We start from the raw sequence: 15,356 nt of genomic DNA, 5'->3' as shown, positions 1-15,356 counted from the left end.
AATAGTGTTTTATTAGAAGCTAAAAAAAATGTAAGTTTAAGTAAAAATACATTTTTACGTATAAGTATCATGTTCAAACATACCATAATTAGTCTGATATTCATTAATTGTTTATATAACATAGCATGTTAATAACTTTTTTAATTATTTTCTATAAATGTTATATTATTTATACCTCTATATAAAATCCCTTAATTTTGTACCTTTAAACTTGAATATACATTTTTATATTTGATATAATAACTAATAAGTGACCTCTTAAGATAAATTATTTTAATATGATTATGTATGCCTTTATTTGTGGTGACTACTTAATTATTTTTAAAAATTATATTGTCAACATTTGCCAATCTTTTATCAAAATTCTAGGGGGTGAACATATAGCTTACAAGGTCATATTATAAGTTACATAGTTTCATCAATTATCCTTACCATAATACAACTTGATTATTAATTGATAATAATAATAACCTAAACAGATGACAGATATTTTATTTATTTATACAACGTGTATATTATATTTTATAGTAAATAATAATTAATGTTATTAGTTAAGAAAATTAAGGTCTACTACCTATGGACTGACTCACTATATTTCTATATATAAAATGTCGCTAACTTAATCCTCAAAATACCTATATTCCCATACTATATAGAGTAGAAAAATCTATATTATAGCAATTATTATAATATAATATAAATTTATACTCTATTTTTTTTTAAAATAAAAGCGCATCGGCCGCATTGTAATTATGATGTAAACAATTTTAAGCACAGAATTCTAAATTTCTTTCTTATTCGTTTTCTATGATTTATTTTATTGAGTCGAGTTATTTACGCATGCGTATGTACTCATTGCATATTTATTTCAGTTATCACTCATGAATATTCCCAGGGAGAATGCAGTTATGATAATATATATTCGACGAATATATAACCACGGTCACATATTCTGTGGTCATACATAGAACTTATACTAGTATAAGATCTATGGGGTCATACCATACCTTAGATCATATGATCTAAGTATTAAAAGTATGTCGCTTTTATTATGTGCTGAAACACATGGCCCCGGCCATAAAATATTTAATATTTTGTTCTGAGGTAGCGTAGATAATAGTTGATCAACAGTGACCAATCGACAAATTGTCAAGGTGGTGTGGTGGTCTGCGTCGTTATATGATTCGCTTATATCACAACGCGTTGAACTATAAAGTACAGAATTGAAAATATCACACAATAACAATATTAATTTTTTATTGGTTTAGTTGATGATACTAGCACTATCATTATTTATTAGGTTTATTAGATTGTTACTGTAATACTGTTATTGGATTAACTACATAATTGAATGTATTTATGAGACTTCATTTGAATTAAATAAATTCTATTAATTCTGTGTATTGAATATTAATAGAAGATTTATATCAAACACCAACTTTTACTCTTTTTAGTATTTATTAATTAAATCTTAGAACAAATAGCAAAAGTTCATTCAAGTATGATAAATTTTAGATTTAATCTGAAATAATTTTAATTCATCTTTTGTCTATTTAGAAAAAAAAAATGCTCGACATAGATGGAAAAACTCATGAAATGTTAATAGACAATTACATTTCAAACCTTAAAATAAAGTAAGTGTTAAATGTTAACTATTTAAGAACTGTAATAGTGAACATTATTTAGTTTAGTCAAATTCAGTTTATTAATTAATGTTCAATTTTTCATATTTATTTAATATGTTTTAGAAAATGGGAAAATAATTATGCAATTGCAGAAAAAACTATTCAGCTTTTTAGACATTTTATTGATACAATCAATTGGTCAACAACTATGTAAGTAATATTTTTAATTAATAACAGCTTTATTATTTTTAAATACATTTTTATGTGTTTTATCTTTAATCTTAATTATTCAATCCAAGAGAAGAATAAGTACAAATATCATACAATCACATATTAAAGAATATTGTTTACATTAATTAATAAAATATTGGGCTCTTTTAAAACTTGTTTAGCATTGTAAACATATATATTTGTTAATATTTGCTGCTAATATATTTATTTTTCATTTTTAGAGAATTACTAAATCAATTGAGAGAATATGGATTCCAAATCACGTCAGCATTACCACTACAATTTATTGTTGGTAATATTATTCGACGTATATTAAACATTGTTCGAGAAGAATATACTGCTGCCAGAAAAGTAATTTCTAGTTATATATTATTCATTTTAAACAAATATCATTTTGTAAATAATAAATTTGAAATATTTATTTTATGAAAAATAAAACAGAGCTCTGAAGAAGAAATTGATGTACAAGACTCATTACATAAAATAGTTACATCTGAAGATGATGTTGATGACTATAACAGCATTGTCCCTGAACTTAAATTATCAATTTTTGAACATTTAGATGAATTTCAAATAGAGATAGAATCCAGGTAAAAAAAGAAAAAAAGTTTTGAATCTTTATATATGTTATAGTATATCAAGTTTAAATCTTAATATTTTTTTTAAGTAATGAAGATATTTCTAAACAAGCGCTTGAACATATTCATTCAAATGAAATTATTCTTACTGTTGGAAAATCATCTGAAGTTGAAATGTTTTTAAAAGAAGCTGCTAAAGATCGAATTTTTGAAGTATTCATAACAGAATGTTCCCCCTTAAATCATGTGAATTAATATTAAATTGTTAAATAACTAGAATATTTTATTGGACATGGTATGTTTTTAGGGTAGACAATTAGCACTAAATCTCTCCAAACATAAAATTCAGTCAACTTTAATTCCAGACTCTACAATGTTTGGCATTATGTCTAGAGTGAATAAAGTAATTATTGGGGTTGATTCTGTTATGGCCAATGGAGGTCTTAGAACATTCAATGGTTGTCATGCTGTTGCTTTAGCTGCAGCTCATTACTCTGTTCCGGTAATATTATATTTTTTTAGTTTATTTATTTTTTACTGATTTGGTAAATCGGTCATTTAGGTAATAGTCTTAGCACCAATGTATAAATTGAGTTCACGCTACTTATGTTCACACAACCAGGATGCATTCAATGAATTTGTTTCACCAGCTGGTGTTCTCAATTATTCAGATTCAGTAATATCAAAAGTTGATGTTTATAATCCTACATATGATTATGTCCCTCCTGAAAATGTCACTCTATTCATTTCAAATAAGTAAATTCCTGTCATAAAAATTATTGCTTTAAATACTATCAATTACATGTTTAAAGTATTTTCTTATTTTTTAGTGGTGGCCATTCTCCTTCATATGTCTACAGATTGTTATCTGAAATATACCATCCGCTTGATTATGATTTATCTGTTCAAAACAAATAAAATATTACTCAATGGTATGTTATTCTGTTGTGTTTACAATTAATATTGTATATTTAAAAGAAAAATATATATTTGTAAAATGTAATTAACATTGTATTATACAAATTATTTAACCCATAAGTTAGCTTATATAATTTTCACAAAAATGCCATAATATATTTATACTCTCTAATGGTATAACTAACTTATGGTCTACTGAACGAAAAGCCAAATAATTTAATTTAAAAATCAAACCAATTGAATCAAAATTCATACTGGATTTGAAATAAAATAATAAATTAGTTAATATTTTTTTTATATCTTTTAAAATTAATATAAAATTGTAAGTTTAGAAGGTTTAATAAATTTTAAAAATGTTTGGTTTATTTTTTTCGCCTAAAATCATTGTCTCTAACATCAACTAAGAGTTGTAATAAATTTGAAACTATACTATTTTTCAAATGATAATGCACGCACATCAATATTTCTGGCAGCCCAACCACAAAATTAGTAATTGTTTTCTGATTAGTTGCCATCGGTCGGCTACTTTAGGATGTGCAAAATGTTTAACCGGTTTTTGTCCACCGCGCATTCTTTGAAAAATAGTAAAATAAGTGTTCAAATATGCAGGAGAATTCATTTTTAACAAAAAATTAAGTTAAACCCTGGTGATAATTAAGCAATTTGAAACCATTTTCCATTTTAAAATGAAATATCCACTCTACACATCTCAACGCCTATACAATGATTGTAAGTCCTAATTTTCCAAATCTTTATCAAAGTAAAAAGCCAATGTTTCTTATAGGTGACAGTATGACTATTCAAACATGTAACACAACTGAGCGACAAAGTCATAATCACAATTAAAGATATATATTAAAGGTTTATCTTTAATTGTGGTCATAATTAAAAGATGTACAAAACCAGCCAAAATCTAGTCAGTATTTTCTTTTCTGAGAAATTAAAGATTTTATATTCTAAATCAGTGTCTTGTAGAATTAGTGTTGGGAAATTTTCAAGGTTTATTCCAAAAACTTAAAAACATATTCAGTAAAATCTCAATAAGACGGAACTTTGGTAAAACGGAAACCAAAGCGGTACCAAGTGATTCCATCTTATCGAAGTTTTACAGTATTTTAAATAAATTTTAAGTATTTATTTTTAATAAATAGACAATGTTTATTTAGACTAAAATGCTGCAATAGAAAAACCACTTTTCTAAATCCTCAGCTCGAAACATTTGATTTTATCTTACTGTATAACTATAATACTTAGAGCGCAATTAATTAAAAATTGCGTTATAAAATATTATAATTATAATAATTATTAGGTTTCTGGTTATAAAAATAAAAACAATTTTTAATGCGTATATTTATTTTATTGTACAAATGTAAAGTTAATTACATTTTTTTGTTTCCATAGTTTTAATCATCTTTTATTCATGTTCAAGATATTGTATTTGTATATATACTCACATTAAAAACCTGAAAAAAAATAATTAAAATATAAGTTTAATTTATAAAATATATTAGAATATGTTAATAAAATAAAAATACTTTTAAATAACCAATAGGTAGGTAAAATAAAATCTGTTCAATAGACAATATTGAAATATAACAGTGTAAATAATTTAAATGTATAATTATAAGTAATAATTATTGAACTAAGGTCTAGAAGTGTTGTATAAATTGAAAGTATAAGGGATCAAAGTATACACTAATCAACTTTATACTAGGTGGTAACCGATTTTTCTTTGAGCAGGGATCAGAACACTGTTACTCCCACCAAGTCAATCAACTGTAAGCCTACAGAGTATATATAGTGAATCATTTGTGCATTTAAGTTGGTCACCAAATACTTTTTTCAAGTTATAAGTGTAAAACTGTAAAGTAATCGTTTTAAAAGTAATTATCTTTTAGAAGTTATAATCTTAAATATGATGTATTGATGTTATAATTTGTAGTAAAAAATAAAATAAAACATTAATTATGTTTTGTGCTGTAAGAATATATGTGTAGAGCATGTCCAAGTTCTGTAATAAGACTGTTACATTTTTGACTTATTTTTCAAAATTATTAGATAAAATATAATGAAACAAATAGCAAACAGTATTACAAACCACTAGGGATCAACCCAAATATTATTTTTTTATTGTAGTGATTGTATAAGCAAATTGGTGCATAAATTATATTGTATTTACAAATACATTAGAAATTACAAGGCTTGTATCCAACAAGTCATTGGAGTTAAACTTGTTAGGCTGTAAATTGGCAAAATGTATTTCTTTTGTATTTGACTGGTATGTAAGAAAAATGATTAAATAAATAAAATAACACTTACATTATCTAAGTCTTCTTGCTTCTCTTTCAGATTCGAGGAGTGTAAGAATATCCCCTTCACGAACAGGTCCCTTAACATTTCTAATGATTTGTCGATTTTGTTCGCCGATGAACTCTACTTTAACCTGTGTACACTGACCTTGCGATCCTGTACGACCCAAAACCTTCAAAACTCGAGATAATACTACTGGTTTATCCATTTTTTTAAATTCTGTGACCAACAAATAAACATCAGATAAAAATATAAATAAGAACTTAACGAAAAATATCTTACCTCAGTTGAAAAATTAAATAGAAATATTTGAATTTGAATTTATTTTACTATAAACCAAATAAAGTCAAAATTCAAATATTGAAAATATAGACAGATAGAATGATAACCTCAAAAGAATAGAATTTCAGAATTGCACATTTACACGGAACTAAAAAAAAATTAAAATGATTTGATAACCGTAACGGGAACCCTGGTTATTGTATAAAACATAAAAAGGTTCAAATTGCAATATTCAGTGTGACCGTTTCATGAATATTACATTTTAGATTCTCGACGAAGTTTCAATTATTAATATGCGGCCCGGCTTTATTTATCCATCAAATAATATGCACGAGAAAAATAATAATTCAAAATATTATAAGAAACAATTTATTATGGATTTCACAGTTATTATTGATATTTTAATAATAAAAAAATAATGTATATTAAAGTTTATTATTAATTTATTATTATTATTGTAATCGAAAAAATAATAATATATTTAGTACTTAGTGTTCCTACCACCTACGTTAAAGACTACACTGAAAATCATTGTAAACATTGATAAATATGAAATAAAGTACCTATACATAAAATATAAATACAAATAATATATTGTTTTACATACTTCACACATAGTGTTATCCGGCGAATAGTTAGGCAAAATAGGTACATTACTGCAGTGATCAGTAAGTTGCACAAATAGGTTGTCATATATTTATGTCAATTTTAATTCATCGAGATAATGTGGTTGCCGGTTGGCACAAACCATGATTAAAGACACGTACGTCAAAGTGTTCAGCTTGTAGTCGATCAGCAGCGCAGAAAACAGCGGTCGCCTGAGTTCTCCGATACTATTGAAGGGTGGCAGGCGGAGCTAATAATAAAATAGAGTAATTTATTGTCTCATTGACAAAAATGAAGTAGAGTTAGACATTACTATTGAAATAGTTACGAAAATCAAAATTAAGAAAAAAAGAAACTTTTGAAGTGTTAACAAAACATGACCCAATCAATGATTCATTTAAAAAATGTACTGTAGTGTGTAGAAATATATAATAATGTGTGATGGATTTAATAGAAAGCATCGAAAAAAGTTTCATAAAAAATAATTAAATATACCTACATAGACTTAGTAGGTTTTTCGCCAATGCATTACTAACACTATAGGTTATAAACTTATAAGTATTTATTTAAGCTTTCTTCAATTCAGTTAATGTTTTAAATGTTTTTATTGCTTTAGCTTAAATGTTATATATTTATTTTAAATTACACTACTATACTTATTTGCTTTAATATTTATTTATGAACTATTAACAAACTATCATTTAATTAATATTAAGCAAATATTTATTTTTAAACATTAAAAAATATAAATGTTGATTAAATATTATGTAGTGATTAAGGATACATTTTTTACAATTATCAATATTGTAAGTTAATATTAAATGAACCAGAATTATTTATTTACTTAATATTGTAAATTAACATTTAGTTAAGATTATTTTACTAATACTTATTAAATATTAACATATATTTACCTAAATACTGTTTTAATATAGTTCTGATGTATATTATATTTTGATTTATTAATATTACTTAATCATTTTAGTTATAAAACTAGCATACCCGTCTCGGCTCTGCCCAAGTTTTAATTAATAATAACTAATTATTTATTAACTTTATTGGACTAAATGTATACCTAAAATCTTCTCTGTGATGTCCTTTATTAGTATAGATTAATTAAATAATTAATTCCATACTAACATTTTAGTATAAGCGAAACATTATACAGTGCCGGCCCAAGATATTATGGCGCCTTTAAAAATATAGATTAAATATATAACAATTTATTATTATAGAGAAAAGTAATTATTACACACCATTATTTAAAATTTTTTTTTACTAAAACATCATAAGTTTTTACAATTTTTTGAGCACCTACAAATGCGCTTCCGGTGCCTTGGGCGACCGACCGGTTCGCCCGTATATTGCAGGGCCACCAGTCCACCACTGACATATACCAAAGAACTCGTCTCTTCGAGTGATTTTTGCTAACTAAACAGAGACGTCTCAGAACAATTATTCATATCTACTCGTCGATAAAACACATACAAAAGAAAAAAGGTCAAGTTACAGGTAGCTGGAAACCCGCGAGCCCCAATAATATATTTAGGTATACAATTTATAATTATTTTAATAATTAATTTTATATTAACTTTATCGGACTAATTGTATGCCTATATCCTTCTCTGTGATGTCCTCTTTAATTTTTATAAAACTGCACCACAATTGAATATGTATTTTTGGAGTTTATCCCGAACATACAAACAAACGCTATCATTTTATAAATTAGTATAGATTAGTCATTAGTACTGTTCAGTGATCAATTGTTTAGCTTATTGTCTTATGCAAAATCCTATAGAAGAAATAGATACTTTACTAAGTAAATACTAATGTATGAAATTAAAAATACCCATTGCCCATACTTTTCCCCATACATATAAACTATACAAAACCAAATCAGAAAACATTATATACAAAGGGTAATTAAAATTGTTAAAAAAGATCGGGCGTCAACCGGTCAACTAAAAACTTATAGGCAAGCAGTAGCGTAGTTACCGTAGGGGCAACAGAGACAGTTGCCTCGGGACGCAAAATAATAAATAAAATAATATTGGTTTTGTGTAGGTATAATTATAAATTTATTTTTATTTAATTTGAAACAAAATATTTAATGTGATATAAATGTGATTTTGTTAATCTTATAAAAAAAAAAACTATACATTTAGTGACGGCAAAGTTTTAATGCGACAAAGGTCGAAGAGACAAAGAATTGAATTTATATTAGGTAGAGCAAAAAAATATTTTGCCTCGAGGCGCTAACGAGGATAGTTATGCTACTGTAGGCAAGTCTTGAAACTGAAATAACAATAGAAATATTGCAAAATAAAAATAAAATGTATTATATTCTTATTAATATAATATGTATGCGGCAGTTTTACGTTCTTATATTGTATAAGTTCCGTCTGTTTGATAATTTGCACTGGCCGCAAATTTTTTTAAATTTGTATGCTCATGAACTTAGATTTAAATCGAAAAAAACGAGACTGTGAAACGGTTGTTTCGCTATAAATAATGATGTGAGATGTAATGGTCTCAAAGTTCACAAGGAGGCAGCTGCTCATTCTGACACCCCCGTACGCACACCTAAGTATAATTTAACACAGTTTAATTTTAATAGTAATCACTTTTATTTGGAAAGCTGGCTTTATCTCATAATATATCTATCTCGGTTATTACTGTGCTATTATTTTAATATTATTAATAAGTAATTATTGAGATAGCTAATAGGTATATAGGTATATACAAAAAAAATAAAATAATAATAATAATAAAAATAAAAAGTGTTGTTACTTTAATTATACAAAGCAAGATATATGCTGATTCGAATCATTTGAATAAATAATTATTGTAAGACTCATAGGCCATAGCATTAGCAGTTATTTTAGATCCAAGCAAATAATGTACCTAATTATAAAGTTTGTTCTGATAATTTTATATTTTTGTTCATTAACAATACAATGAGAAATCGATTGGTTTTTTAATGTTATTTCAACATCCAACAATTAACAATATTTAATAGTAAAAATTCCAAAATAAAAAAATAAATGTTTCACTTAATCTATAATTTTTTTTCCTCCATGCTATGTGATAAAAAAATGTTGATAGTAAAGTTATATACCTATCATGTCTATGTCAGAAAATAGTAACTAGACTACAACTATAGAGTCCAAAAAATGATTATAGATACTAGACAGAGCCACAGAAAATCGTAGCGCATACTTATTAGATAACTTACAATACAATATTAACATGGTCTATTATGATATTTATATTTTATAAGGATTAAGGAATTAGTTGTAATTATAAAATTATTTTAATAAATTATCGATTTTTTTCTCTTGTGTTTATTCCCACATAATTTCGTCTGGATTAAATTAATTTTCAAATTATTTATTATTTATTAACATCTATGATTATTTTCTTTACTTGCCCTTCAATAGATTACTACAAATTGCATTCTTTCACTACACTTCATGTAGTATATTGAAAAATGTCTTCATATTGTAAGAACATCTTTCTTCTTTACTGTTATGTATGATAACTATTATTTTTTATTTATTTTTGTAGATGATGCAGTTTTTCGTAGAAAAATTACAGAATCTGCAAGTGCAGATGAACGGAATAGACCTAATGAAAATAAGAGAGGACGGTGGGATCAACCAGATACCCAGAAAATTAATTCTGATGATCAATGGGAACGAATAGTTGAACGAGCTAGAAATCTAAGAAGGTTTGTACCATAAATCATAATTATAATTATTTTACTCAAACTGTTTAATCTTAACTTATATAATAAGCTAATTATTATAATATTATTTTCAGTGACGCACAGTTTACTGATATACATGGAGATAAACCATCATCCCTAATAGACCTGCCTATCGATGCAAATATTTCTTCCAATAAACCTCCTGTACCAGTTAGAACATCTCCTCTATGGAATGAAATTATGCCTCAATTCAACCCATTTAATTTAATTAACCCAATAAATGTTATGGATTCTGCAATGTTTATGGGACAAGTTAGTATAAATTTACATCTTTTAGAAATAATTATTTCATGTATAATTTTTCTAGTATGGTGTCATGGGTGGAATGCTAACTCCTTCTTCAATGATTGTTAATCATACAACACCAAGAGTACCAGATTCGAATATAATCCAGACAGACAAACGCATTATACAATTAGAACTGTGTACACTATACCCACCTCCTGCAAATGCACCTACGCCTACTTCTAGAGAAAGGCCTCCAGGCTGTCGAACAGTATTTGTTGGTGGTTTACCAGACAGCATTACTGAAGATATTATGAAATCAATTTTTACCAATTATGGGGAAATATTAACAATTCGTTTAAGTAATAGAAAATTTTGTCATATACGTTTTGAGAATGAATGTTCAGTTGATCTTGCATTAGAACTTTCAGGTAAAATAACTAATTTGCATTAATTGATTCTTTTTAATTATATATTATATAATAGATTCATACCTACTACATTTTATAAGTATAAATATTAATGACTATATACCTATTATACTTAGGTTATCGATTAGTGATGAAAGGACAAGAGTTGGTATCTGCATCACGTTTACATGTAGATTATGCCCAAGCCCGTGATGATCAGTATGAATGGGAAATGAAAAAAAGACATTTAATGCGTGAAGAAAGACGTTTACAACAAACTCGGTCAAATCCTCCTCCATCTCCTCCTTTAATACCACATTTTACTGAAGCTAAAGCTTTATCTGTTAGTGAAGAAATTAAGGGTAATTACTGCATAAGATTTTATAATTGATTAACATTTTTACTATTAATTCTGGTTATTAATACTTACGCTTATTATTTTATAGCTGATACATCATTTTTAAATGCTGTACAAGTAGTCATTACATGGTTAGAACGAGGAGACTGTAACAAACGTAATGTTAATATATTTTATTCAATAATTCAATCAACCAATTCCCATGTACGGCGTTTACTATCAGAAAAAAACCAATTTGAAGAAGAACTACAAAATCTGAAAGACCTTACTAAACGCCGCATGCAAGCAATTTTATTACAATGTAAGTTTAGTATTCTTTAATTATTTAATAATATACTAGTATATTTCGGGTATAAGAGAACTTCTAACCATTGGCCTTGTTAGAACGACGACTGATGACAAGAGTCAAAACTAAGAAGAAAAAGTAAATAACATAGCCTGTAACATGCTAAAAAAAACAAAACATAATTACAATAAGAGCTATTTTTAGTTGCATGACAGGTTTCATAATTTTCTTTTTTTTTTATAATAATTAGATTCAGGTAATTGGTTTTTATTTTATTTGGTTCAGCTTAAAATATTTAAGGTTCACATTACAAATATTATGATTTCATATTGTGCATTTGTCAAGGTTAGTATTGCTTATGACTGAAGAAAACAATTTAGTACATCTATGATATAAAATTAATGATGAATATAAATACATTGATATAATTAAGACACAAAATAACTATAGTTATTAAATTGAGGTTTGTGAATGTTGGAAATTGGAACTACATTTTGTAGTCTTTTCCATATAATTTGAAAAAATTATTTATATTTCAGAAACTATTATTTTACTTCCCGATTATTAAAGGTAAGTATGATATGGGTTCAAAGGTTTTATTTATGTTAAGGTATTTTGAATGGTGGTAAGAAAAATTAATTATTTGTTAAATAACCTATTTTATCCCTAATATTCTTATAATTTTCTACTCTATGATGACTATTTTTTATAAGACATGTAAGTTATTTATTATGTAGACATTATTCTTATAATATAAAATTAAAGTTAAAAAAAATAAGATAATAAAAATGTATCATCTTTAAGACAAAAATTATTTTATTTTTTAAGCAAATTTTCTTATTATTAAAATCTATCTTAATTTTTCCAAAAAATAAACAATTTCTATACATTTTACATGAATTGTTAAAATTATGATGTATGTTATTAATTTTTTTAAATATAGTTAATTGATATAAATTATTAGTAAATTATTACTGTGTAAATATTCATTTTTAAACAAAATTAATTACAATACTACGGCGTAAAATATTTTACATTCAACTAGTAACAACTAAATATATCTGATTCATAAAAACCTTCTTTTTTTTCTTAATATGTTAACCGCCTGTGTTATTGTCCTTGTATAAAGTCACCCAGATCGAGAAAGTGTTTACTTCTGCGTCGCACAAGAAGGTTTGGGATCATTTCACAAAGGCGCAGCGAAAGAACATTGAGACATGGAAGAAGCAGGCAATGGTAGGTTTTATGCTAACTAAAACAGACAAACAAACAAATAAAATAGCTTTTGCTTAATTTAGTTAGCTAAAATATATACTGCCTATCTATAATGAAATATGGAAATTGTTTACAATTCATACTAAACACTCAACTATCATAATACATTGCTTATATAATAGTTATCGCTTAACAAATACAAGTATTATTACTTATTATAACATTATTGTTTTATTGAGTGATGAAATCAACTACTTTGCAGTTATTATTTATATTAATGCATGATAATATAAAATATAAAACATTTTTCAATTGCATGTCTATGTCAACTGTGTGCTGTAATATTTTATGAGTATAATTAACAGGAATTTGTATTGTACCAAATAATTTAGGTAGGTGTTATATTTTATTTGTTTACCTTGAGTTTTTATGATTGATGTGGAAATTAGGGATCGCGCGTAATATATAATATGTTTACCTACAAATTTGTAATGTACCTGCTACAACAAAAGTATATACATAAAAACCATTAATTTTTTTTTCTAATATTTTATATTTATACAATTTAATTAATTATTTTCCATATTTAGGCTCTATCCAAATTGGGTATTGATGATGAAGATGAAATGATTGGTGGAGATGAAATGGATCTATCTGACGATGAAAGCAATTTGAAAAAGACAAAACCAAAAACTGATCCTATACAGTTACAGGTTATTTGAATTTTATTATAAATCATTTTATATGTATACTGTGTATAAATTATGATATTTAATTATTTGCTATTCATAATACACGTACCTACTTACTTTTCTGGTTAGGATGAAAATGATCACCTAAAATGTGAATTGGAAGCTTATAAAAATGAAATAGGAATGATGAAAGCTAGTTTACAAACTTCTGATCAAAAAGATATTCAAATAAATTATCTACAACAACAGCTACTTTCTACTCGACAGGTAAATATACCTATATAATTATTTTATATTCACATTGATTTTGCTTTTTAGTAAAACAAATATTCATTTTATTTAAATATATTATTAATGTATATATTTCTTAATATATATTTTATTAAAACTAAATAAGTTTTTATTTATTTTTTTAGTTCTGTACAAGTTACAAAGATTCGTATTTGTATTTTTTTATAATGATATATTTTTTTTAACTATTAATTTCATTGAAACCTTTTCATGAATATATTTTTCAAATTTAATATTTTGTAGGGATTAGTAATTCATATTATTTAGTATTTAGTATTTAATTTTATAATTGAATCCTTTATACAAATTTGTACCTTCTTCAAAATAATGTTTAAATATATAATGGATATTTGTTTTACATTTTTAAAATCTGTCTTGATACGTTTTTTATGTAAAAAGAAATATTTATTAAAATAATATATAATTTCTAAACATAATTAAATTATTATTTAATAGGAGTTAAATGTTCTTACTGAAAAATGTTCTGATGCTCAAAAGTCTAATTCAAGTTTAATTGATAATCAGTTAATACTAAACAATAAAAAACAAGAAACAAACAGTGGATCAAATCATTTTTCTGATCATCAAATAAAATTACTTGGTAGGTACAAATTTTAACTTAAAAAAAATATTATTAATTATCTATATTTAATATTTTATCAAGTTAAGAACCATACTCAGAAGGAATTTAACAACCTACCATCTAATGAATCCATAATGACCTCTAAGCATGGTTCTTAGTTAAAAGTTAAAGTTTGAAAACTTAAATTTGGCCCATCTTTAAAAAATATGTTTAATTAAATGATTATTTTATTGTATTTAGGTCATATTGCAATATATTTAAGTATTCATCCGTTTGGAACAAGTGTTGAAAATGTTGTAAGCTATATTAAAAATATTGATAAAAACGTTACTTCTCAACAAATAGAAAATCTTCTAGTCACCAACCAAATATTATTTAAAAATTTCCAAAATGATGACACATCTCTATGGAAATTAGTCAATTTTAGTTAACTATGATGTTATAAAGTACTTGATCATTTTTATTTGTAATAGTTTGTTATTTTTACATTTTTCTCTTTACTAGTGTTATATACGTAATTTATATGAAAAAGTTGCTTTATAATTTGTAATTTATTCTTTTGGTTATTATTATTAACTTCATTCTTAGTTACAAATATTTTTTCAATCTGATTATAAAAATTTATTTGTTGAAAAAATATGATACGACTAATTTATATTGTTATTTAACATAATATTATGATAATTATTGTCTTTTTACATACTGACCTTGTAAAATTAAACTATTTCCACAAAAAAATTTAGTATGATTATTATTTTTGAAAATTGTTCATTTGTTCACTCCTTTATTTTATTAAACTGTATTTAATATATTTTAATATAACTATTAACTAGTATTATTAATTTTGTTAAGTGTATAATAAATATTAATTATTCAGAGTTTTGGTCCTAATATACATTTATATTCTTAAACATAACCTAGTTGTAGGTTGTAGCACCTAGTATCTACCATTGATATTTGATACGTAAACTGATTTG

At 25.2% G+C, this 15,356-nt stretch overlaps 3 protein-coding genes across 5 annotated transcripts; 2 read left to right on the top strand and 1 right to left on the bottom strand.

Moving 5' to 3' along the window:
* The first annotated feature begins 1,013 nt into the window (after nt 1-1,013).
* On the top strand, nt 1,014-4,155 carry LOC113552436 (translation initiation factor eIF-2B subunit beta). 3 transcript variants are annotated; one of them, XM_026955325.1, is made up of 10 exons: nt 1,014-1,215; nt 1,558-1,634; nt 1,749-1,835; nt 2,078-2,207; nt 2,298-2,446; nt 2,524-2,680; nt 2,742-2,936; nt 2,997-3,190; nt 3,265-3,366; nt 4,137-4,155. In XM_026955325.1, the coding sequence occupies exons 1-9, from the start codon at nt 1,180-1,182 to the stop codon at nt 3,350-3,352; spliced, it is 1,113 nt and encodes a 370-aa protein (XP_026811126.1). In that variant the 5' UTR covers nt 1,014-1,179; the 3' UTR covers nt 3,353-3,366; nt 4,137-4,155. The 3 variants fall into 3 exon arrangements, with proteins under 3 accessions (XP_026811126.1, XP_026811120.1, XP_026811133.1); XM_026955319.1 differs by lacking the exon at nt 4,137-4,155 and having other exon boundaries at nt 3,265-3,441; XM_026955332.1 differs by lacking the exon at nt 4,137-4,155 and having other exon boundaries at nt 1,016-1,499; nt 3,265-3,352.
* A 532-nt stretch (nt 4,156-4,687) lies between these two features.
* LOC113552460 (40S ribosomal protein S28) lies at nt 4,688-6,096 on the bottom strand. Its single transcript, XM_026955341.1, has 3 exons — nt 5,945-6,096; nt 5,672-5,881; nt 4,688-4,815 (listed from the first exon to the last, which is right to left on the bottom strand). Exon 2 carries the CDS (start codon nt 5,868-5,870, stop codon nt 5,673-5,675), a length of 198 nt encoding a protein of 65 aa, XP_026811142.1. The 5' UTR covers nt 5,871-5,881; nt 5,945-6,096; the 3' UTR covers nt 4,688-4,815; nt 5,672.
* Nucleotides 6,097-10,040: 3,944 nt separating this feature from the next.
* Nucleotides 10,041-14,810, top strand: LOC113558033 (ecto-NOX disulfide-thiol exchanger 2). The gene is made up of 11 exons (XM_026963563.1): nt 10,041-10,053; nt 10,118-10,280; nt 10,373-10,571; nt 10,627-10,975; nt 11,092-11,316; nt 11,401-11,613; nt 12,728-12,834; nt 13,404-13,526; nt 13,635-13,772; nt 14,253-14,397; nt 14,620-14,810. Exons 1-11 carry the CDS (start codon nt 10,041-10,043, stop codon nt 14,808-14,810), a joined length of 1,866 nt encoding a protein of 621 aa, XP_026819364.1.
* Nucleotides 14,811-15,356: the final 546 nt, after the last annotated feature.

This window comes from Rhopalosiphum maidis, chromosome 1, assembly GCF_003676215.2.
Source record: "Rhopalosiphum maidis isolate BTI-1 chromosome 1, ASM367621v3, whole genome shotgun sequence".
NCBI lineage: Eukaryota > Metazoa > Arthropoda > Insecta > Hemiptera > Aphididae > Rhopalosiphum > Rhopalosiphum maidis.
Note: the sequence above shows the minus strand (reverse complement) of the source record. Positions and strands in the feature narration are given on the sequence as shown.

What these genes read in the sequence shown, in the direction of transcription:
- LOC113552436 (XM_026955325.1), top strand. Translation starts at nt 1,180, where the DNA reads ATGATTCGCTTATATCACAACGCGTTGAACTATAAA. An exon ending in CAAATAGAGATAGAATCCAG is followed by an intron (nt 2,447 to 2,523) that starts GTAAAAAAAGAA and finishes ATTTTTTTTAAG; the next exon opens with TAATGAAGATATTTCTAAAC. An exon ending in ACTCTATTCATTTCAAATAA is followed by an intron (nt 3,191 to 3,264) that starts GTAAATTCCTGT and finishes CTTATTTTTTAG; the next exon opens with TGGTGGCCATTCTCCTTCAT.
- LOC113552460 (XM_026955341.1), bottom strand. Translation starts at nt 5,870, where the DNA reads ATGGATAAACCAGTAGTATTATCTCGAGTTTTGAAGGTTTTGGGTCGT.
- LOC113558033 (XM_026963563.1), top strand. An exon ending in GCAAGCAATTTTATTACAAT is followed by an intron (nt 11,614 to 12,727) that starts GTAAGTTTAGTA and finishes CCTTGTATAAAG; the next exon opens with TCACCCAGATCGAGAAAGTG. An exon ending in CATGGAAGAAGCAGGCAATG is followed by an intron (nt 12,835 to 13,403) that starts GTAGGTTTTATG and finishes TTCCATATTTAG; the next exon opens with GCTCTATCCAAATTGGGTAT.